This window comes from Thamnophis sirtalis, unplaced genomic scaffold, assembly GCF_051295495.1.
Source record: "Thamnophis sirtalis isolate CommonGarterSnake01/CBP01778 unplaced genomic scaffold, rThaSir2_p1.2 scaffold_1, whole genome shotgun sequence".
NCBI lineage: Eukaryota > Metazoa > Chordata > Lepidosauria > Squamata > Natricidae > Thamnophis > Thamnophis sirtalis.
In genome coordinates this window covers 30,632,358-30,656,007 of record NW_028261381.1, presented here as the reverse complement: position 1 = coordinate 30,656,007, position 23,650 = coordinate 30,632,358, and the positions used below count along the sequence as shown (strand labels likewise).

General features: G+C 37.3%; 1 protein-coding gene across 1 annotated transcript in view; it reads right to left on the bottom strand.

Moving 5' to 3' along the window:
• The window catches only part of PLA2R1 (phospholipase A2 receptor 1), a 77,029-nt gene that overhangs the window by 11,226 nt on the left and 42,153 nt on the right, over nt 1-23,650 (bottom strand). The window contains exons 13-24 of the mRNA XM_087709905.1: nt 23,099-23,244; nt 21,101-21,185; nt 18,960-19,092; nt 17,749-17,784; nt 15,255-15,412; nt 11,873-11,937; nt 10,818-10,921; nt 8,126-8,265; nt 7,059-7,176; nt 5,859-5,980; nt 2,637-2,775; nt 407-645 (exon numbers count right to left, since the gene is read on the bottom strand). Of these exons, the coding sequence (XP_087566031.1) occupies nt 407-645; nt 2,637-2,775; nt 5,859-5,980; nt 7,059-7,176; nt 8,126-8,265; nt 10,818-10,921; nt 11,873-11,937; nt 15,255-15,412; nt 17,749-17,784; nt 18,960-19,092; nt 21,101-21,185; nt 23,099-23,244 (1,485 nt within the window). The remainder of the gene's footprint in view (nt 1-406; nt 646-2,636; nt 2,776-5,858; nt 5,981-7,058; nt 7,177-8,125; nt 8,266-10,817; nt 10,922-11,872; nt 11,938-15,254; nt 15,413-17,748; nt 17,785-18,959; nt 19,093-21,100; nt 21,186-23,098; nt 23,245-23,650) is intronic.

Here is a 23,650-nt window from a genome sequence, read left to right as displayed (position 1 = left end):
CCGTAACCTACCCTTGTCCTCCACAAGGGAAGGCAGATAAAACATCCATCCTGACTTCATCATTACTAATTTTATAGCAGAATTCTATCCTGGAATAAAACATGAAAACTCTAGGATTACAATTTACTATTCCTTTTAACTGTATCACTGTTGTTGTTAGGAACATTGTTATGTAGTATCTTTACCTTACACTAACCTTTGCCTTAAATATTATCTTCATTGAGTTTTAAATTCCCCAAGAGTTAGCAATAGCAATAGCAGTAGACTTATATACCGCTTAAAGTTAAACGCCAAAGTATTTTTACATACACTCATTGGACATAGACCTTTAGTTACTCTCCTGATAAATAAAATTTGAATGCACTTAATAAACTACATCAATTGGACAAACATTTGAAATACCTACATCTGAAGTGAACAATCCAATCCAGTGAGCGTAACCCACTCGATTTATCATTACGGTAAGGAAAGCTTGGTGGTAGTAGTCTGTAATGCTGACCAATTCAGCCCCAATTTTTTTGCACATTTGTGAAGCCATGTACCAAGTCATACTGCCATTGATCAATGTATAGGTCCTATTTGCATATTCTAAAGTATCCGGGATTGAGTACATCACTGAAGGATCAATGTTATGTCTAGAAGTATCTGTGATAGAGAAGATCAAGAGTCATTTGAAAAAAATTTTAAAAGCTCAACATTAAGACATTGGACATTTTCAAACAAGCTATAGCCATCTCTGAAAGAAATATAAGTGACAAACATTGCACGCTATTAAGAGTTGGGAGAGAACAGATGGCCTTAGATTAGCTAGCAGCTGGTCTGATGGTGCCTCCCCTTTAAGACCTCTCCCAAGACAGACAAGCTGCTTAGCAAAGAACAGCTATAGAAGCCCTGCAGCAAAGCAGCTGTGTGTTTGTGTGTTGATTATGGTCATTGGTGTGCTAGTTTTGGAGAGGCAGTGGGTGCAGAAGGACTCCATGAGTGAGAAGGGTTCTGGATTCTCTAATCCAAATAGGAAACTGGAAGCAACCTAAGAGAAAATGAGAATTGGAGAAGCTCACTCCTGATAGTAAAACAGATTCTTGGATTAGTAGTAGATCTTCCCAGTAGACCTAGGAAGGGTATGGAATCAAACTGGGACTACTACACAAATATCTGCCAGTTTCTGATATCTGGATGGCTAAGAGCAGTGGTGGCACAGTGGTTAGAATGCAGTATTGCAAGCTAATTCTGCCAACTGCCAACAGTTTGGCAGCTTGAGTCTCATCAGCTCCAGGTTGACTTAGCCTTCCATCCTTCCGAGGTTAGTAAAATGAAAACCCAGATGGTTGGAGGTAATACGCTCTGTAAATGCTTAAAGAAGGCTGTAAGTCTAAGTGTTATTGTTATTGCTAAAATAATAGCAAGGGGTGGGACATCTAGAGTTTGTGGAGCCCACTGAACTGGTTATTGAAAAAAGAACCCTGTGACAAGAGAGTATATAAAAAATTAAGCCAAGAGGTAGATGAATATTATTGCTCATCAATCTTCCCCAGAGTAGTATTCTCCAGACGTGCTGAATAATCCTTGCAACAAAAGAAGCTTGTGGAAGTCTGCTCTTTTGTTACCTGTGCTCTGTACTGCCTGCCTTCTGGCCCCTGCAAGCCTGCTCATGCTCAATTGCACCTGGCTGTGACTCCTGTCAGCCTGCCTGGCTCAGTGGTGCCTGTGTGCAGCAGTCACCCACTCACCTGCAGTTCTCACCTGTTGGCCTGCTTGCCTAGGAGTTTGGTCACATGAGATCCTCTCTTAATGACCTGTAAAGTTTCTGGGTTACAATGCCAACTGAGACAACTGAGATTGCATCACTGTGTGATACAATGGGGCATCATGCTATATGAACACATCACTTAGCAATGGAAATTCTAGCCTTATTGCTATTATAACATGATGATTACCTGAACATTGAAAGTTATCCTGCCTATATAGCAGGAATACCACCAAATCACATAGAAGGGCGCTCAAATTTATGCAGCTGCTATATTCACTGTTCCCTTATCTTTAATCTGTACACAACTGGCTATACACAATTTTGGTAAGCATTCTAATTTGCAAAAAGATGTCTTGACTCTTTTAGTTTTTCTGTACCCTCTGGTCTCATTTTTATATATTCATTTTTGTCATTAGGCAGAATCATTTCTTTCCTACCATCACGGTCATTCAGAATTTTGTACAAGATAATTTTTCCAATTTTTCATCCTATCTATAAGGGGAATCTCTCTGCACATTCACCTATACAAAGCATCCAAAACTGAAATAGAAGCATTCACTTTTTTAAAGTAGTTCTTTTGTGATTTACAACTCTGTGCAGCTTTAGATCAGTGTCTCTTAACCTTGGGAACTTTAAGATGGGTGGACTTCAACTCCCAGAATTCCTCATCAACCTGGATGGTTGGGTTATTCTAGTAGTTGAAGTCCACCCATAAAGTTGCCAAGGCTGAGAAACACTATTTTAGCTCAAGTATAATTGCTGGATGGATCATTTAGGTAGTAGACTTCATACAATGTGCGAAAGAGATTAGATTATAAAGATTAACGTATAATACATTATGTTAATGTAACATGTATAACGTTATACAAATGTTATAACAATTTACCTTGAGCTTTCTGGCAGACAAACCCATTTTTGTTCTCACAGTTTTCAAGGTACCACTTTCCCATTAAACTGAAACTTGGATTATTTAGTATTGAAGTACATAGGACAACTTTTTTTTCAGTATCAGCAATGTAATGATTCTGAAATTAATATATCATGATAGAAATCAGTGGGAAAAGCCATAGACAGACTTTTTCTTAAAAAAAAAACACTGATAATCAGACTATAAATAAAATAAAAGTGGAAAATGCCACAAAACATGATACTATAGGTTTTTTTTCATTCACCCACCTCCCTCTTAGCTTTTTGGTCCCCACAATTCACTGTCTTTAAAACAATCAACATGTAGTGTTATTAGCTGCACTGCCCTTTTTCAGAATTTTCTTTGTTCTGCATTATTTTTAGGGATTTTAAAAAAAATCTCAGTAAAACACACAGGAAAATGATACAGAAATTGACTAAATAACACAGATAATAAATCTCATGACATATTCTTATTATTGATTTTTGTGTAAACAAATAATGTATTCTTTGTTATTAGAACTGATAGATTTGTTATAAGATATGAAATATTTAATTACGTAACCACCAGAAGTTCACCTATAAAAATTTCCAATCAAATACAAGTTGTTTTTTTTTGAGAGAGAGAGAAAGATAGAGTTTGCAACAATAATTTTCTTGGGATTTTCTGTTGAGCTCTTCTCAAGATGATCTTAGTTGAACCTGTAATTTCCTTTCACTGAAACAATTTATGTTTGAACAATGAATAAGAGAGCTATCAAAGGACATCACTTTATTACTGAATTCATTAAATAATCTTTGGAAAGCAAAATCCATCAACAACATTCCACAATTCTAGTTTTGCTTTTCTTCTTTCCCCAACATTTGCTTATATTAGAACTGGGCTACCAAATTCACTGATACTATGAAGATTTTTGTCCCTTTCATAATGCTACCAAATTCAAATGGAGGAGGCTTACAGGTGAAACTTGAAAAATTAGAATATCGTGCAAAAGTTCATTTATTTCAGTAATGCAACTTAAAAGGTAAAACTAATATATGAGATAGACTCATTGCATGCAAAGCAAGATAGTTCAAGCCGTGATGTGTTATAATTGTGATGCTTATGGCTTAAAGCTCATGAAAAACCCCAAATCTACCATCTTAGAAAATTAGAATATTACATGCAATCAATAAAACAAGGATTGTACATAGAACAATATCGGACCTCTGAAAAGTATAAGCATGCATATGTACTCAGTACTTGGTTTAGGCCCCCTTTGCAGCAATTACTGCCTCAATGCGGTGTGGCATGGAAGCTATCAGCTTGTGGCACTGCTGAGGTGTTATGGAAGACCAGGATGCTTCAATGGTGGCCTTCAGCTCTTCTGCATTGTTCGGTCTCATGTCTCTCATCTTTCTCTTGGTAATGCCCCATAGATTTTCTATGGCGAGTTTGCTGGCCAATCAAGCACAGTAATCATTGAACCAGGTTTTGGTGCTTTTGGCAGTGTGGGCAGGTGCCAAGTTCTGCTGGAAAATGAAGTCAGCATCCCCATAAAGCTCGTCTGTGGAAGGAAGCATGAAGTGCTCCAAAATCTCCTGGTAGACAGCTGTGTTGACCCTGGACTTAATGAAGCACAGTGGACCAACACCAGCAGATGACATGGCTCCCCAAATCAACACAGACTGTGGAAACTTCACACTGGACTTCAAGCATCTTGCAGGGTGTGCCTCTCCATTCTTCCTCCATACTTTGGGTCCTTGGTTTCCAAATGAGATGCAAAAGTTGCTCTCATCAGAAAAGAGGACTTTGGACCACTGAGCAACAGACCAGGTCTGTTTTTCTTTAGCCCAGGTAAGACGTTTCTGACGTTGTTTGTTGTTCAGGAGCGGCTTGACAAGAGGAATACGACATTTGAAGCCCATGTCCAGGATCCGTCTGTGTGTGGTGGCTCTTGATGCACTGACTCCAGCCTCAGTCCGCTCCTTGTGAAAGTCCCCAACACTTTTGAATGGTCTTTTCCTGACAATCCTCTCCAGGCTCCGGTCGTCCTTGCTGCTTGTGCACCTTTTTCTTTCACACTTTCCCCTTCCACATAACTTTCTATTAATGTGCTTTGATACAGCACTTTGGGAACATCCAACTTCTTTTGCAAATACTTTTTGAGGCTTTCCCTCCTTATGGAGGGTGTCAATGATGGTTTTCTGCACAACTGTCAGGTCAGCGGTCTTTCCCATGATTGTGATTCCTACTGAACCAGACTGAGAGACCATTTAAAGGCTCAGGAACCCTTTGCAGGTGTTGTGGCTTAATTAGCTGATTAGAGTGGGACACTTTGAGCCTAGAATATTGCACTTTTTCACAATATTCTAATTTTCTGAGATTGTGGATTTGGGGTTTTCATGAGCTGTAAGCCATAATCATCACAATTATGACATATCACGGCTTGAACTATCTTGCTTTGCATATAATGAGTCTATCTCATATATTAGTTTCACCTTTTAAGTTGCATTACTGAAATAAATGAACTTTTGCAAGATATTCTAATTTTTCGAGTTTCACCTGTACTTTCATATCTTATTGATAGTTCAGCATTTTATGGCAGTGCAAAGAATTTAAAATATGTGCTTCACAAAACTCCTTACAATGAACAAAGTATGTCTCATAGAAGCTTTAAAGGAACTACATCATCCCTGAGACTCATACATCTGCTTTGAAAGGGGCTCCCATCCTTCCTTGCAAGCCCAGTAATATCATCTGATTTGCACGCACAGACAATTAGAGACATCTTTTGAAATAGCCCTGTAAACTTTGCAAATAATGTAATTGCTTTAATACTTTGGGAGATGCTTTATTTGCACGAATCCAGTGCAAATAATTATTTTGCAAAGCACCAAAGGTGGATACTGGATATGATTCATACTGGATAAATCAAACAGCTTTTAGACCATTGGTTAGACTGGGAATTAGGAAAAAAAATCCCAGAAGGTGGCAGACTATTTCCATAACACTTACAGCAAATGATCTTGATTCAAGATCATTTTTATCTTTACCATTTTAATGCACACTTGGTTATTCCTGATTAATATCGTCTTCAGGAAAGAGCTTTATGTTTTCATGTTTTCTTTAGCCTTCCCGTTCCTCCTTCTATCTAAGTAGGAAATACATTCATTATAAATACCATATAGGGTACACAAAAGTAAGACTACATTGCCTTACTTGAGCTGGAGACCAGTTGGCAAATTCCACTTCTTGTCCATTAAGCCATTTTTCATAATTATCACTCTGCAGACCAATCCAGACATTAGATTTATGTCCAAATAGGTTCATTGCAATGAAAGCTAGAAAAGAAAACTAGAATTTAGACATTTAAGCTCTGCTAAATTATTATTTTCAAATTAATAGTGATTGAAATTACATGGCGATGAAAAGTAAGAAATGCAGGCTGATACAACTTTTGGGGAATTTGAAAGTATAATGACTTTTTATCAATCTGAAAAGTCAGTTATCAAAGCCTTCTTCAGTTAGAACTGCCGTTACTAACTGCTAAGGAACAACCTTAAACATTCATGCACCTCTGTGTGTGTGTGTGTGTGTGTGTGTGTGTGTGTGTGTGTGTGTGTGTGTATGTATGTATGTATGTATGTATGTATGTATGTATATTCTTTCAAGGTAAGCAGGATTGTACAAAGCAGAATACACTATACAGCTGATGTAATTTGACCCTAATTCATTCTCTTCACTTGACCAAACCATTTCAGGTACTATTTCCATATCACTTCCACACTCCTTCTCTGTTACTGTTTTATTTTGTCACTGAGTGCAAAGTTTTTAAAGGATTCTATGTAAATGCCACTATGCTTTCCAAACTAGAGAAGAAAATAGGTATCAAGCTTCAGGTCCCAGGAAATGGTTTTAGCTGTGATGGTTATCAAGGGGAGATCTTAAATCCCAGGAAATGAGTTTAAATACAAGAGATAGGAATTTATCCAAAGTTAAATAACTGTATAAAATGCAAATATACATGTGTTTTATAGCATTACTTACTTCTGCCATAGTTAAAAACTAACTATTGAACAATGGTATTTTACAACCAATTGCAAGTAGTAAAGTGATTTTTTTCTGATAGAAAATTATATCTGGTCTTCTATCAAGGATAATAAATATTCAGTTGCAAGACATAAATTCCCAATAGAAAACTTAGTCAAGTATTTAAGTAGCCTCATTTTGGATCCTGTTACTTTTACTCATATAATATCCAAAACAGCTATTAAGTCTTACAAAACCTTATTATGTTTAAGACCCAGAGCCTTAAATATACTTAGATAACAGAAGAAGTCCTACTAATAAAATATGCAATATCTGTAAGAATCATATATTTATAACATTTTGATTAAGGTGTAACACACCGTAGGGTACCTTGTTCAACTTCATTTTCAACTGTTACCAGTGATGCATCATAGTAGCTGCAGGTTTTTTGAGCAGAATACCAATTTTTTAAATGGGCTGGATCCTTTGGAATCTGCAGCAGGAAACACTGTTTACAGAAAGAAAGATTGATTGAGCCATGAGTCACTGAAACAAAATTTTATCTGCAAGACTGGATAGGAGTAGGTTTGGAAAGAATGAAGAAGCTGAGTTAAAAGAAATGGTAGACCACATCCCTTGTTTAGCTCATTAATTGAAAAAGAGAAAAGGAAACAGAAGCGACAATATAAAAATAGAATGGCAATTGAGAACACTCAGGAAGAGAATCAGATTTTTTTTAAAAAAACAGGCAGTTTTTAATTAAATATCAGATGATACTGATTGATGGGGACCAGGGAATCAAGTTGGGCTCCTGGGAGACTTTAGTACATACAGGTAGTCCTTGACTTACAATGGTTCATTTAGTGACCATTCAAAGTTACAACAGCCCTGAAAAAAGTGACTTATGACCATTTTACACACTTACAACCATTGCAGCATTTCCGTGGTCACGCGATCAAAATTCAGATGCTTGGCAACTGACTCACATTTATGACCGTTGCAGTCTCCTGGGTCATGTGACCTCCTTTTGTGGTCAAGGTCAATGGGGAAGCCAGATTCATTTAACAACTGTGTTACTAATTTAACAACTGCAGTATTTCATTTAATAACTATGGCAAGAAAATGGGGCAAAACAAGTGTTTCACTTAGCAACCAAAATTTTGGGCTCAATTGTGGTTGTAGGTTGAGGACTACCTGTAATATTCAACTATCACTTTAGAACAGGGGTGTCATGCCGGAGGCATCACACGCAGGCCATGGCCACCCCATGTTTTAGAATGAAGCAAATAATTTATTAAATTATTACATGTATTTAATAATTCAAACACATAAAGACATGTGCTTTTAAGTGGTTTTTTTTAATAAAAAAAATAGCAATCCATTTTTGGCCAACATACTACACTTAGGGTTAAGGTTTGAAACTCTAGGAGTTTTTTTTAAAAAAAACCAGCAAGTACCTTGAATCCAAAGTACAGCCATCCTTTAGGACATGTTCCTTGATATTCTTCTTTCAAAATTTCTCTCTCAGTAATTTGTACATTTTTACGCTTGCAGACACAAGGAAGAGAAAGGGTACAATTTGCAAAGTCCCATTGTCCTAAAGGATGCAATAACATAGTAAAATTAAAATGAACCTGTCAACATGGCATGGCACTGTAATGGAATGTGTGGATGACCAACCTTGGGGAAAGAGGGAAAGAGATGCTGCCTAGGAAACACTCAGACTAAGAGAAGCAGGAGCCCCAAGGGGCTTAAAGGTCAGAGAAGGAAACTAAGGAAGGAACCGCCCTATTGGAGCAAGAAATTAAAAGAGGCAGTGGGAGGTTTTATACTTCTGTATTAACAGAATCAGCAAGATTCTGTTTATATAGTCCTACAATAAAGTAGATGTAGCTCATCTACCCTGCTTTCCCAAAAATAAGACCTCCCCAGATAATAAGCCCAATTGGGCTTTTGAGTGCATGTGTTAAAATAATCTCTCCCCAAAATATTGCAACACAGCAGCAGCTGTGCTCGCTGCCTCCTGCACCTCAAAAATAATAAGACCTCCCCAAAAATAAGGTCAAGTGATTATTTTGGGGGTCAAAATAAAATAAGACCCTGTCTGTTTTACCTGGGAGAGCTAACAGATATTGACCAATTAAATATATTTCCAATATAATTAAATACGTTATAATTTATGGGCAACACTTTTTGAGAAGTATATTCCTATCAGGACTGCCTCAAGTGTAAATATCCATACTGCCATAGCAGTGAAAATGTAAGACAACTCTTCCATTATTTATTTAGATTAATATATAGATGTTCCCTGAGTTATAAGGGCAATTGGGACCGAGATTGTTTTCACTAAGAAATGAAACTATAAAGCAGGATATCATGTGATTCATATCACTTAGCAACAGAAATCCGGTCTTGGTTACTGTCATATCCCCAAGATGATGTCATTAATGACTAACAGGCCATTAAGCAGAAGTGGAGGGGGTGGGTCACCAATAAGATGGGCGAGGCAGCGGGAGCCTTGGCACCATTTGCACACGAGTTGGGAGAGGAGGTGCTGCTGCAGTGCAGTGTGAGTGCAGGGAAGCTGGGAAAAGGAGGCCGTGGGTCACTGAGTGGAGGGAGGCTGGGATAGGACTTGCTAGAGCAATATAGGAAATCCTCACTTTTACAAAAGGTTATAGCAAATCCCCAAATAAACAAAAAGAACTGAAGAAAGCCAGTAATACACTGCAAAACAAAGCAGTGACCCTCAGCATCACATCTATTTTTAAGTAACATTTTTGGGCCACCCAAAGCTTCCATGGGGATGTGTATGTGGCTCTGTGTGTGTGTGTGTGTGTGTGTGTGTGTGTGTGAGAGAGAGAGAGAGAGAGAGAGAGAGAGGGAGAGAGGGAGAGAGAGAGAGGTGGGGGGAGAGGCAGGGAGAGAGAGAGGGAGGGAGGGAGAGAGGGAGAGAGAGGGGGCGGGAGAGGGGGGAGAGTGAGAGGGCTGGAGAGGGGAGGGAGGGAGAGAGGGAACGGGAGGGGGAGGGAGAGAGAGAGGGGGAGAGAGAGAGGGCGGGAGAGGAGGAGGGAGGGAGAGAGAGAGAGAAGCAGATCTGAAGGACTAGTTGGCTTTGACCTGCATTGAGTAATACACCCACAGTATTTTTTTTTAAGTTTAAATATGCTTCCAGCAAAAACCAAAAGTCGGTTTCATATAGAGAGTGCTACTTGTATTACTTCCTGGGTTCCTCCTGCTGTACAAAATAAAAGCAATCAATTATTTTACTCAAATCATTTCCATTATGATTTGTGGGAACTGAATGATGAGCAACCCAAACCCCAGGCTAATTTGATTGGAACGGCCTTAAATTTACTTTGCAGAGATCCTCCAAGGCAGGTTTGAATGATGCCCAAGAAAAACACAAGAAGGAAAAGGGATGTGTACCATTCCGAGTGTAGGCAATATTATTCCAAGGAAATCATTTCCCATGCCATACTCAGTACTATAAAAGGTAATAAGATATTCTTGTTGGAATGAAGGAGCACAAATTCTGCATAGTATTAAAGACTCCCAGCAGCCACTACGTAAGTATTCATTGTGGTATAAACACACATACACAGATGATAAATAATAACTTTTTTTGACAGAGATCTGGATGATAAATGACACTCTTGTGTTAAAAACAAAGAAAGAAGCCACTTCTCCATTGAAGAAAAACAGGCCAAGGATTGAAATGTATACATCATAAAGGTATCTTTGTACTGTATATTAGGGGGGAGGGGGAAGCCGTACAAATCAATATTCTCAATTTTAAAAATGGCGCAATCTTGGAATACTTTTCATGATAACTTTAATTAAATATTTATTTAAATGCATAGGGCCAGCCTCTTAACATGAAATTCTGCAATTATCAATTAAAAATAAGAGCAATCTAAAAATTTAAAAATAGTGTCCCAAACCTGGAGTGACAATACAACACCAAACAATGTCTGGTACAAAAACCAGGTTTTCAGTGTCTTTCAAACATTGCAGTAGTTAGAAAAATTCTTATCTACAGTATGGCAATAGGCAAAGACGATTCGGAATAAAATAACATAATTATGCAACCTCATCAAATGTTTCCTTAAATAATTTGAAATAATAAGAACCAAGTACAACATGTACCAGTCTGGGAAGAAATAAAAGCACATTTTTGCCCTTGAACTGGCTTCGGTCTCACTTTATCTCCTGCCCAGTTCTGATACAATAATGGTGATCCATCTGTCCATCTGCAAACAAAATTTAGATTGTATTTAATTATAAGAAATGGCTTTTGAAGTTAAGATCACATGATGCAAGCACTCTGTTAGAGCTAAAGTTCAGATCACTTTGCTGCTTTTCTGACAGGAAAACCAGATCAGATATGTGACCACTGTCCTGTGTTCGGCTCTGGATGACCTAGCACATGGCTGTCATGCAGGTGATAAACTGCCTAAGCAGGGGGTTGGACTAGAAGACCTCCAAGGCCTCTTCCAACTCTGTTGTTCTGCTCCTGTTTCTATTCTATTCTATTCTATTCTATGCTATGTTATTGACTCCTAAGCTACATCAGACATCGCTCCCAAAGGAAAGCAGGTTGAAATCCTCCGAGATCATAGATCCTTCCCATTTGGGGAAGAATTTATCTAATCTGTATTTCTCATTCCTAAATACACCTGAAACAGAATTAAAAACTCTTTATTTGGGGTTTTTCATTTATAGTACATTTAGCATTAATGACTGCCTATTTTATCAGGATTGCAATAATGTACGCAGTTCTTGAAACGTAACCACCAATATGTGTTATGGAATTTAAATCTATGTGCACTCGAAAAGGATAAGTAAGCGAATGAATCAGGGGAATCAGAGCAATCATAATTACTAATTACAAATTCCATTGCAGTATAGTCTATCTATAGCATTGTTAACCTTTCTGAACCTGAATCTCACTGTATCTATTTCTATACATTTAAGATGGAAGAACATGGAAAAATCCACCAAATTCACCAAAAGGAAATCGGATTTAGAATTCTTACTTTTGCCAGAAAGAAAGGATACGAAAAATATGCCAGCTTCTATATTATCAATACAATTGTATAGGATATAGTTGCAATTGGGTCCAGGTTTGCTGCTTTTATATTAAAATGAGAAGTAATTTCTAAGATAGTACAGAGAAAATAAAATGTATATGGCAATCTTACCGAAATTCTTCACTGGGTAATTCTGAACGCAATGCAATCCACCAATTGCTACTTTTTTTTGAAATCTGTAAAATATTTACATTGAAGCAATATTATGTAGATTTATTATGTGGCATGTATCCTTTGACTGGTTTGTGTGCTATGTATGCTGATTAATGTTTAGACAAGAATGATAAAAATAATTGAAAGACAACAAAAAATTATAAATTACTGACATCAAAATATGCATATCCATTCAGATATCTATTCCACTGAGTTCAGTGTTTGCTAGCTGCTGAAAGTCCTTGAGGAATGGGGCAGATTATAAATAGCATTAAGTAACTAAATACAAGAAATAACATAATTAATAGTTCTTACTCTATAATGATTACTTGGAAGTAATTTATAAGTACACAATAATACCAAGAATTGCAAAAATTACTACATGTTCAGCAAAAACACAGGGAATTGAAACTAAGTTAAATTACCTAAAAACAATGGGGCAGTTATCTTGTGATAAACATGGTTTATTGCAAGAAACAATATTTAATACTTTACTCATTTTGAAATGTATATCCTGCCAAATATATTTGAAAGGCATTATTGCCATACAAAAACCTATAACAACAACAACAATCAAGACCATAAATACCTGGACAATACCAGTTATAAGATACACAGCTGGTATAGTTAACTGGACACAAGCTGATTTGGACATTTTGGACCGAAAAACCAGGAAACTAATGACAATGCATTACAGTTTACATTCACATGGTGATACTGATAGACTGTACCTGCCCCGAAAATCAGGTGGCAGAGGATTATTACAAGTGAAGCAAACAGTTGAAGAAGAAAAACATGCATTGGCTGATTATTTAAAAGAAAGTCAAGAACATCTATTAATCGAAGTAAAGAACAAAAAACTACTGAAGGCCCAACAGACGAAACAAGAATACAGAAAACATGTGATGAAATCAAGAATGGAGAGTTGGCAGAACAAAGCACTGCATGGCCAATTCCTGGAAAAAATAAAAGATAAAGTGGACAGTGAACAAACTTGGTTATGGTTAACAACAGGTACATTAAAGAAAGAAACAGAGTCACTAATCCTGGCTGCGCAAGAACAAGCTATCCGCACAAATGCCATTAAGGGCAAAATCGAAAAATCCTCTGATGATGCCAAATGCAGACTTTGCAAAGAAGCTGATGAAACTGTTGATCACATACTCAGCTGCTGTAAAAAAATCGCGCAGACTGATTATAAATTGCAGCACAATTCAGTAGCACAAATGATCCATTGGAATTTGTGCAAAAATTATAATATTAAAACAGCAACAAACTGGTGGGAACATCAGCCTGAAAAAGTCACCGAAAATCAGATGGTCAAGATCTTGTGGGATTTCCGTATACAAACCAACAAAATACTGGCGCATAATACACCAGACATCACACTGGTTGATAAAAATAAGGTTACAATCATAGACATCGCAATACCAGGTGATAGCAGGGTTGACGAGAAGGAATATGAAAAAATCGCGAAATACCAGGACTTAAAAATTGAAATTCAACTATTATGGCACAAACCAGCAGTGGTAATTCCAGTAGTAATTGGCACACTGGGTGCTATTCCAAAACCACTGGAATTACATTTATAACAGTTAAAAATTGACAAAATCACCATCAGTCAAATGCAAAAAGCCACACTGCTTAGATCTGCACGCATATTACGAAAATACGTTATGACGTCCTAGGCCCCTGGGTGGGGCCCAACTAGTAACCAATGCCAAATCCGGCGAAACAACTGGCTGCTATGATACAATTGTATAATAATACAATAATAAAATCATATTGAGTAACTTAGAAATAACTTCATTGTCACTTTGAATGTAAATTAATCGGCATACATTTAAATGAAATTTCATAACAACCTGACTTAACAATTAGGGGATCATCCCCTTTTCTAAAGCTCTGCTGAAACAAAAGAATTCCACTAACTTTCAAGGAGGTTAGACTGTAAAAATAAATGAACATGAAATATGAATATAGAAGGGATGAGGTCACCTGCACATTTAACACTTTTTGCAGAAGAGAAAATTAAAGCAGGTATATTTAATTAACCACAAACAAAAAAGCTACCACAGCTGGAATTCCCTTTTCTGCAAATTCATTCAGGATGTAGGCAGTTCTGCTTTCTTTTACATCAGCTACCCCAGCTAAAATCAGGGACATTTCTATGGTCACAACATTGCAAGAGCATAAAAGGTTGATTCTTAATGATCACTATCTCATCTCTGATAAGGATAGAAATCAATGTTTTAAAAGGTTACTGAAAACAATAAAGCCAGAAAGAACTACCAAAGTTGCCTAAGTTGATGGTTCAAAAGCTAAAAATAGCAATATCTAGACAAAAGTGAAAATGTTACAACATTCATGGCCAGGATTAAAGTATTTTTAGCCATGGGAGCAATGTAAAAGAAAAAAGATTGCAACTCAGATATATCAGAGATGTCATATGTATTTGTAGAAAAAGAAGACTGTATTGGCATTTTGTACATGCAAAAACTAACTTAATATCTCCATGCTCTTCAGCTGTGCTTTTTTGTTTTATCTAGATCAGTGATGGATAACCTTGCGGTTAACCTTGTTGTGTGCCGAAAGCACGCACACGCACACTCATAATGCAATGTGCGCATGACCCCCCATGCTCTCCCTGAGCATATGTGTGACCCGCCTAGGGCTCCCCCCACCCTCCCGCGCATGCATGCATGGACCCACATGGGTCCATGACCCCTGTACATACACGAACATCTCCCGCATGCACCCCTCCCCCCATGCATATGCATGCATGGCAGAGACCCGAAAATCAGCTTGCCAGTAGGAGGCATCTACGCATGTGCAGTGGAGCTGAGCTGGGGTGATGGCTCATGTGCCTGCAGTGAGAGCTCTGCGTGCCACTTGTGGTACACATGCTATAGGTTCGCCATCACGGATCTAGATCAAGGGTGTCCAAACTTTTGGCTTGCCTGGGCCTCACTGAGTGAAAAGGAATTGCCTTGGGCTGCATATCATAATACAGTTAATTTACCTAAATTACATAATAATGTTAACAGTTTGTTATCTTGTAGGGCTGTATTACTTGTGGCCTGCAGGCTGGACATGCCTGATCTAGACTGTACTTAGGCCTTTAACTTAGCTTAGTCTGAAGAAGCCACAAAACTGTATTTCACTAGTTGCTGCTGTATTAAATAGAAAATATATTTCAAATTGAGTCTTTTAATTTCTTATATAATTATCCATCCATCCATCCATCCATCCATCCATCCATCCATCCATCCATCCATCCATTTATCTGGAAAAAACTGATGTGCTATGAAAACCTAGGAAATAATTATATATACATTACCTTTTTAATTCTGTTTTGGATAAATTCTTGTTCCTGAGACGACTGTATGGTTGCTATATCCCCACGGAGCCAACCACACACAAACTGAAAACTGTCCCAGTTTGAGGGGCTGTCATAGAAAAGGTATTCTGCTCCTTGATAATAAAACCATGGTAACTCTAAAAATTAAGTTAAATACAATCTATTTGAATGTGAGAAAATGTCTTTGAGTTATGTATTTTTATTGTTAATGAAGCAAACATCCAACACCTAGTGCTCTACAAGAACCAACACTATCAAACCTAATACTGTAGAACAGTGGTGGGTTGCAGGCAGTACGCCCCGGTACTGGCGTACCGGTGCCTGCCGGGAGCACTGGGTACCATTCTGGTACGGTGTTCCAGAGGGCCCACCTGCCCTCCTTACCTGTATTTGAGCTCCTTGGCGCTTCCACGCACAGAGCATATGGCACCTGTGTGATGCTCCACCGAGCAGCTGGAGTGTCATGGAGGCGTCATGGAGCATCGCAGGAGGTAAGAACGCATGTGTGCGCTGCACGCATTTATGTGGTGGACGCCAGGCCCTGTTGCACCGTACCGGTTGCAACGGGATCCGGAACCCACCACTACTGTAGAAGATGAGTGGTTGCTAACTACATTTGACTTACCCTTGAGATTTAAAGATTTAAATTTTAATGAACTAGGCATGTTCAATAGATCATTATCATTCCATTAAAATGCAGAAGTTATTCATATACTTAATTTTCTCCCAGTGAAATCAATGGATTTAAATATGGTTAGCATAGCCCTAACTATATTTTACATTGAAAGCAGAGCAATTATTTCTTTGAATGGAGCCTAACGTGTAGAAACAATAGCAAATTCTCTGGTATTTGTCCAGACAGTAACAGACTATTTAGCTAGTAACTTGTAGATGAATGCATTCTAAAAATATATGCAATTAAATATTATCTTTATCTTAGGGAAATATTTCACCGAGAAAAAAATTAAGCATTTGAACAACTAGTGCATTAATATCAATGGAATACAAGCACATCTAACATTGTCATTGTGATTCTTCTTGCTTTTAATAAAGAAATATTTTGAGCTACAATTTATTGTATTAATCTTGTGATGGCCTGCCTCCAAATCTTTGCCCCCATTTCCTTCTTCAATGACTGACTGCAAATTTCACTTGTAGATGTTGCCCTTTAAAGTACGAAGAACATAAACAAGTTGCATATGCCCACTGTGCTGCTGAAATACATCAAGGCTTATAATGTTCAATCATTTATTATTCCTCCCTTGACACTGCCAATCAAACAGCAGACGGGCCAACAGTGCACTTTTGGGCTTGATGCAGAGAAGCAAAACCTGTGACTCAACCACAATAAAATCACATTGTAGAAATATATCAGCAAAATGCCTGATATTTAACAATGTCATTTTTGGGTGTTGTGGTGTGAAGTTAATTTGGATTTTCATAAGTGTAGGAAAGTTCTGGCATGTAAGAATTCTCATTCTTAGAATTAAGCAAAACCACCTAAAACAACAGAAAAGTAAGTGCCATCTTAAATGAGGCATCGTTTAAGGCACTTCTAGGTTGAAAGAATTTCCTGGTGATATCACCATTGTCCATGAAGGCTCCTTTCATTTGCTTGTCAAGAAGCTGGGGCGAGTGATGGGAACTCACCCCACTATGCAACAGCACTCGGATCTTGAACATGAGCTTGCTAAGCTCCAACCCAGCATCCTAATCACATAAGCCACCATGCTCCCGCAGAATTGCTTTATTAGGAAGCTTCCAATCATGCTATAGCTGCCCATTGCTTAGGATGAAATGGCTATTAAAATTTTGAAATCATATTTTGTAGTTTAACATACATAAACTTACATAACCCTTCCTCCCTTCCTTTTCATTTTTATATCATTTGATAGAAAAAGTTGTAATTTACTGCAAACATGATACATATTCAGGCAGTATTTTTTCAACAAACTTTTACTAGATCTACCAATCTTCTTGAACAACTGTTTGGAGGCAAAAGTCACTTCTCTTCTCCTATAAGTAAAACTAATCTCATTGGAAATCTGAATCAATTCCATCATTTGATAGCAAGTTACAAGTAGAAAAGCTAAAAACAAAAACAAATCACTACATGATTCTACAAAAGAAAGAACAGTTGTTAAAAGGAGCCCTTAATATTTTTTCTCTGCTCAATGCATCTTTCATAGCATTAATGCTTGCCCATATCTATAAGTGCCACCAACTGGTATTTTGAATTGAATTAACTACCATGTGCACATAAGGATGCACTTCTAGTAAAATGCTGTTCTGCTTTTTGTAATTACTAAATTATTTCTATAAGTATTGCTTGCTGTTGTTTTGAAATGAAATCTATAGGAAATTTGCCTGTTTGCTGAAAAAAGCCCCAGAAGATGCTTATTATACACACACGCACGCACGCACACAAACACACATAACACATGTTTTTGAAAAACATGTTTTTTACCCATACCATTAATATACCATTGTGGAGTCTTCGATTTCACACCTGAAACAGAAATAATGTTTTGGTTTGAAGAATATAATGCAGATTTTTTTCTGCTTCTTTTCTCTTTTTTGCCACTATTAAAATATAATTTAACTATATTCTGGCTTAGTGTCATTTTTTTCTTAGATATTCATTACTAAATTTTCATTAGCACTTATTTTAAAGTAATACTTAAATATATAAAAGCCCCAATTTCATAAAAACTAATTGCCTATTATTATTAAGAATAAAGAAACCTCCAGTTGATACTTTCCTGCAGACTGGATGGTGCTGTCCTATGCTGGATTAAGACATAGATTACCAGCGCATAGCAGTCTCCTTTTAAATATGTTGAACTAAAATACACATTTTGCCCAACCCAAAGCGCTGTAAGACTGGTTTATTCTGACCACAACATTCAAAGGAATTCAAGAGCAGCTTCTATTTCTAGAATTTCTAAACCCTTTATTTAAAACTTGAGATACAGGTAGTCCTTGCTTATTCACTAGTTGTTCAGCTACTAGTTTTGAAGGCACTAAAGAGAGAAACTTTTAACAAGTCCTGGAAGCTGTCGCAATCACATTGTCCCTATTAGTGATGCGTTGCTAACCAGTTTACTATTGGTTTGCTCATTTTCGCGCTCACGCAACACTTCTGTGCATGCGCAGAAGAGTCCGGGCGGATGGGTGAGCCTCCTGCCACCGCCACTACCGGTTCAGCTGAAACGGGCGGAACCAGGAGCAACCCACCTCTGGTCCCCATAGTCACATTACTGTGATTTGGACACTTCACAACTGGTGCAGTGTTTACAACTATTGCAGTATCTAGTGGTCACATGTTTGCTATTTGTGACCTTCACAGCTGGGGAAGCTAGTAGGAAGTCACAAGTTAGGGTCATGTGATGTCATGCTTTATCAACCATGTGATTCACTTAACAACTACAGATGGAACAGATACCATAAGTTGGTACAATCATATGAAATTGTGCTTAACGACTGCATTGTTTAGTGATGGAATCTTTGGTCCCAAGTGTGATTGGTAAATTGGGACTATTGAATTGATAACTTAATCTGAGGTTTTCTTTATGCAAGGACTGATATCTGCTATTGAGTACTGCTTCTCACCTTAATGAAACAGTGACTATGTATCATTTTAGAAAGCACATATTGCAAGACTTTGTTCAAATGCTTCCTTACCTTTTGGCATTTTACATATCCATTCACGTTCTGAATTGCAGCGCAGTGGCAAAATAGTCCCATTAGCTTTATATGCTGCACAGTTTTTCACATTATCTTCAATAGAAGCTTTCTCTAAAAAGGCAGATGAAACCTGCCACAGAAGTATGCATTAAATCTGAAGCATGATACAGAGACTAACTTTAATATATTAAAAAAGAATAACATATTGTGAGAACATAATCAATTATGTCTTATTTAATAACTCTATATGGTTAAACAAAACAGGGCTTATTGAAATGTACACACCTGGTCATGGAATGAACATAGAATTGAAGATTTTTATTAGTAAAAAGATGTATGTATGACCATGAGAAGACTCTAATAGTGGCTTTTTTCTATCATAAAAATTTCCAGCAAATGCTCCTAATTTGAATAATTTCTTTCCATCACAACTTTCTATATGACATCACATCTTCTTGCAGAAGATTCTAGAACTTTGAGAAGTGTGAGTGGCCAATGAATGACAAGATCATTATTTATTTGTTTGCTTGCTGCCCATCTCGCTTAGAGGTGACTCTGAGCAGGACATGAGTTAATTTAATTGCAACTTATATTCCTTAACCCAATTCTGACACTATTGTCTGATGCTATCTTATTAATTAGTTTGTTTGTTTATTTATAATCTTACTTACTTGCTTACTTACTTACTAATCTAATTTATATATCCTTATTGGAACTCAGACAAAGATGATTATAAATGAGAATTGTTACAGTCCCAATTTTTTTTCTTTGATTCTTCGCAAGAAAGACTTTTGGAAAGTGACTGAAAAACTGTTAAGAGAGTTCCAGATACTGGGACTGTCTCCCTATGTAAATTTGCTTCAGGAACGTATCATCCTGAGGTGAATTTACATAGGTAAAATAACATGTTTGACACCATTATATTTTACAAGTTGGGAGAGATTATTTGCTAATAAATATCTGTCAAACCTGAAAAAGAGCTGTTAAACAAATATTAGATTAAGTAAGGAATAAAATGGGGGAGCCATATTGAAGTCATTTAAGCTATCTAAAATTCAGTTCCTTTTTATTTGTTTGCCATACAGGTAAACCCATTAAGCTATCACTTTATAAGCCTTGAAGCAAAAATGTGTTAATGCATTAGAGATCTGATTGTGTGAATGATGTTTCATGCTAAAACTTTGATAGCTTTTGTACTATTATTTCTTGTTAAAATTGTAATACATTCTGTATGTTTTTTTCAAAGGGACAGTCACATTTTGCCTCAGAGAAGTATTACAAGATAAAATGCTGTGCATTTAAGATTCTCAAGAACACATTACGTCTATAAGGTCATTTGGAAATATACGGGTAGTCCTTGACTTAAAATAGTTCATTTAGCAACCGTTCAAAGTTACAATGTCATTGAAAAGAGTGACATGACCATTTTTCACATTTACAACTGTTGCAGTATTCCCATTCATGTGATCAAATTTCAAATGCTTGACAACCGACTCATTCTTATGATGGTAGCAGTGTCCTGGGGTCATACGATCACCTGTTGTGACCTTCTGACGAGCAAAGTCAATGGGGAAGCTGGATTCACTTAACAAATGTTACTAACTTAACAACTGCAGTGATTCACTTAACAACAATGGCCAAAAAGGTCATAAAATGGGGCAATAGCAATATAGCAGTAGACTTATATACCGCTTCATAGGCCTTTCAGGCCTCTCTAAGCGGTTTACAGAGAGTCAGCATATTGCCCCCAACAATCTGGGTCCTCATTTTACCCACCTCGGAAGGATGGAAGGCTGAGTCAACCCTGAGCCGGTGAGATTTGAACCGCTGACCTGCTGATCTAGCAGTAGCCTGCAGTGCTGCTTTTTTAACCACTGCGCCACCTTGGCTCTTAGTCACTTAACAAATGTCTCACTTAGCAACAGAAATGTTGGGCTCAATTGAGGCCGTAGGTCAAGGACTACCTGTACTTCAAAATCACTACATTCTTCTGTACTTCTTAAATTAATAGGTTAACTGAAGTAAAACACACAAAGAGCTATCGTTAACACTAGACAGGAAGCTGCTAAAGCAACTTGGACACAACCCTGTTTCTTGTCTAACTTTGTAAGACAATGAGTAAATAAAATAATATTTACAGGTGTTGCATCAGACCATTCCCAGGCTCCTCCAGATAATGGATTCCTTTTGTGAAATCCAATCCAGAATTGTCTTTCATCATCTCTGTGGTTAAAAAGAAATTAACCCCATGATGCAAACTATGTGTATTTTATCTTGATTTATCTTCAATTTTTCCAGTACTTATGCATACATTTTAATATTTTCTTAAACCAGAACAGGTTGAATGCTAGGTGCTGTAATGAAATCTTTGAGTCACTTCTTTCTGAAGTTTTTGAAAAAAATATGGCATATACTGTAAGCCAGTGGGCCCCAACCTTTCTGGCTTTGCGGACTGGCAGTGGCGGTGGCGGGAGAGGGGATGGTTCTGCACTAATGATGGCGAGCATGTATGTGTGCACAGCTCAATTTACACAAGTGGTAGGCGCACAAATGGAGCTTCATGCTTGTATGTGCTCATCTGTTGCTTGTGGAAGTGGAGCTGGCCGCAAGCACACACTTGCCCACCACTTGCTCAGCCCAATTCCAAATAGATCACGGCCTGGTACTGGGATGGGGCCCAGCAGTTGGGGACTCCCGCTGTAAGCAGCAAACCAGGATATGCATAAATGCATGGAAGAAAACCACTCTAGTGTTAGGAAAAGCAGCTTCAGAAGACTGCAGTTAACACAGACATTCTAAATATCTTTACCCTTCAGATATTTTTACACTCCAAATATCTCTTACATATTCAAGCTGCTTTTCCAGACTTGTCTTTAGAAAAAAAGAAAGTACACAGCTTCTGTCTTAAAGTTTCAGATGTGAATAAAATGAATTCCAAAAGATTACTAGCACAGCAAAAGTACTAAGGATCACAAAGGTCTAAGGGATAAATTGTGGGATCATTATGTCAATTTTCCCACATAAATAAAGGAAAAAGAGAAGAAAAAAATTGTAGCTCAAGGTTAAATAGTGGAGTCCTTGAGTTTCGTTGTTTGCTTGCAGACATTTCATTACTGGATTAGGTAACATCAGTGCTAGAGAATATAGGTGTTTTTTTCATTTATTCAGTAGCTTGCCCTGTGTACCCAGTGATGATGGGGGTGTGATTTTCTTCTTAATAGTTCCTTGATTAGTGTATTGTTTTTTTATTTGTCTGGTGTCAATCACTGCCTTATCTGGGTGTTGTTTGCTGTAGATGATAGGTTCTGGTCTTTTTGTTTCCCCCTTAGCTTTTTTATTGTCTCTACTGGGTCTTTTGGTTTAATTAACACATTTTAGAGGGGTTTAGTTGGTTTGTATGCTATAGTGATGCTGTGTGACTATAATAGCCCGTTGATTGTTTCTGAGATATTTTGGATGTATGGTAATGTGGAAAGGATACTTTTTCATGGCTTGTGTTGGTTGTGCTGTAGTGGTTTGACTAGTCAGATAAAATTGTATGGGCATCCTTATTGTTGGAGATGTTGTACGGGCAATCTTTTTCCTTCTTCTAGTGTTCTGGATTGCTAAAGTGTGTTTGTACTCTGTTGTACTACATTCCTAAAATGAAAACAAAGAAATCCAGAGTAGATCCTCTCCAAACAGCATCTTGATATGCATGGATGAACACCAGAGAAACAATCAGGCAGAAAACAATATCCTAATTAAGGAACCACCAAACAGCACACCACTGGCAAAGCAAGCTATTGTATATAAACAGGAAGCAAATCCTACACTCACTAGCAATGAGTTAAGTTATTTAGTCAGATAATGAAAGATATGTACGCAATAGCCATGCCAGAGTAGAGCACCAAAGACTCCACAGTCAAGAAAAAAAATCCTAAAAACAGGGTATAAAGTTAAGACATATAGAAAGCACTGAGAATTTGAAGCAAATGCTGCTGCCCTCCCTAATTACCTATTATCATTACAGTGAAACTATCCTTTTTGTGTTGTATTAAATGTTAAAATATATAAAACAACTAGATCACATAATCCTTTTTTTCCAGTTGGAGAAAAAAAAACCCAGATCCAGTAATTTAAACTCAAAGACTTACGTATGAAACATTGTGTTTAAAAGTTTGTTTAAAAAATTCTCTTCAAGGACTTGTTTAAAACTGGCAAGATGTGCTCCAAAATCTTGACACAGAGTTTCTGCTTCCTCCCAAGTTCTTTTCATTAATACTTTTTCACTATGGAATACCTGTAAAATAAATTGAGCACTGCCTGAAAACACACTGTCAAGGCAAAATAGCGATGATGATGACGATGATAACACAACAATAGGAAATGAAAACATGGGCTTGTCAACATTAGTAAAGGCATCTTCCAGGGAGACTTATTATCACCCTTATTATTTGTCATTGCTATGGTGCAACTTCCAGTGATTTTGAAGAAAACCAATCTTGGCTATCCAACAGGGAAAATGCTAATAAAATCTCATCTTTTTTACATATGGATGATCTGAAGTTTTATGGAGAATCAGAAATTGAAATCCAGTCATTGACAAACCTTGTAACAATTTGTAACACAGATACAGCAATGGAATTTGATCTAGAGAAATGTCGTACAATAGCAATAAAGCAGGATAAAATCACAAATAGGAACGG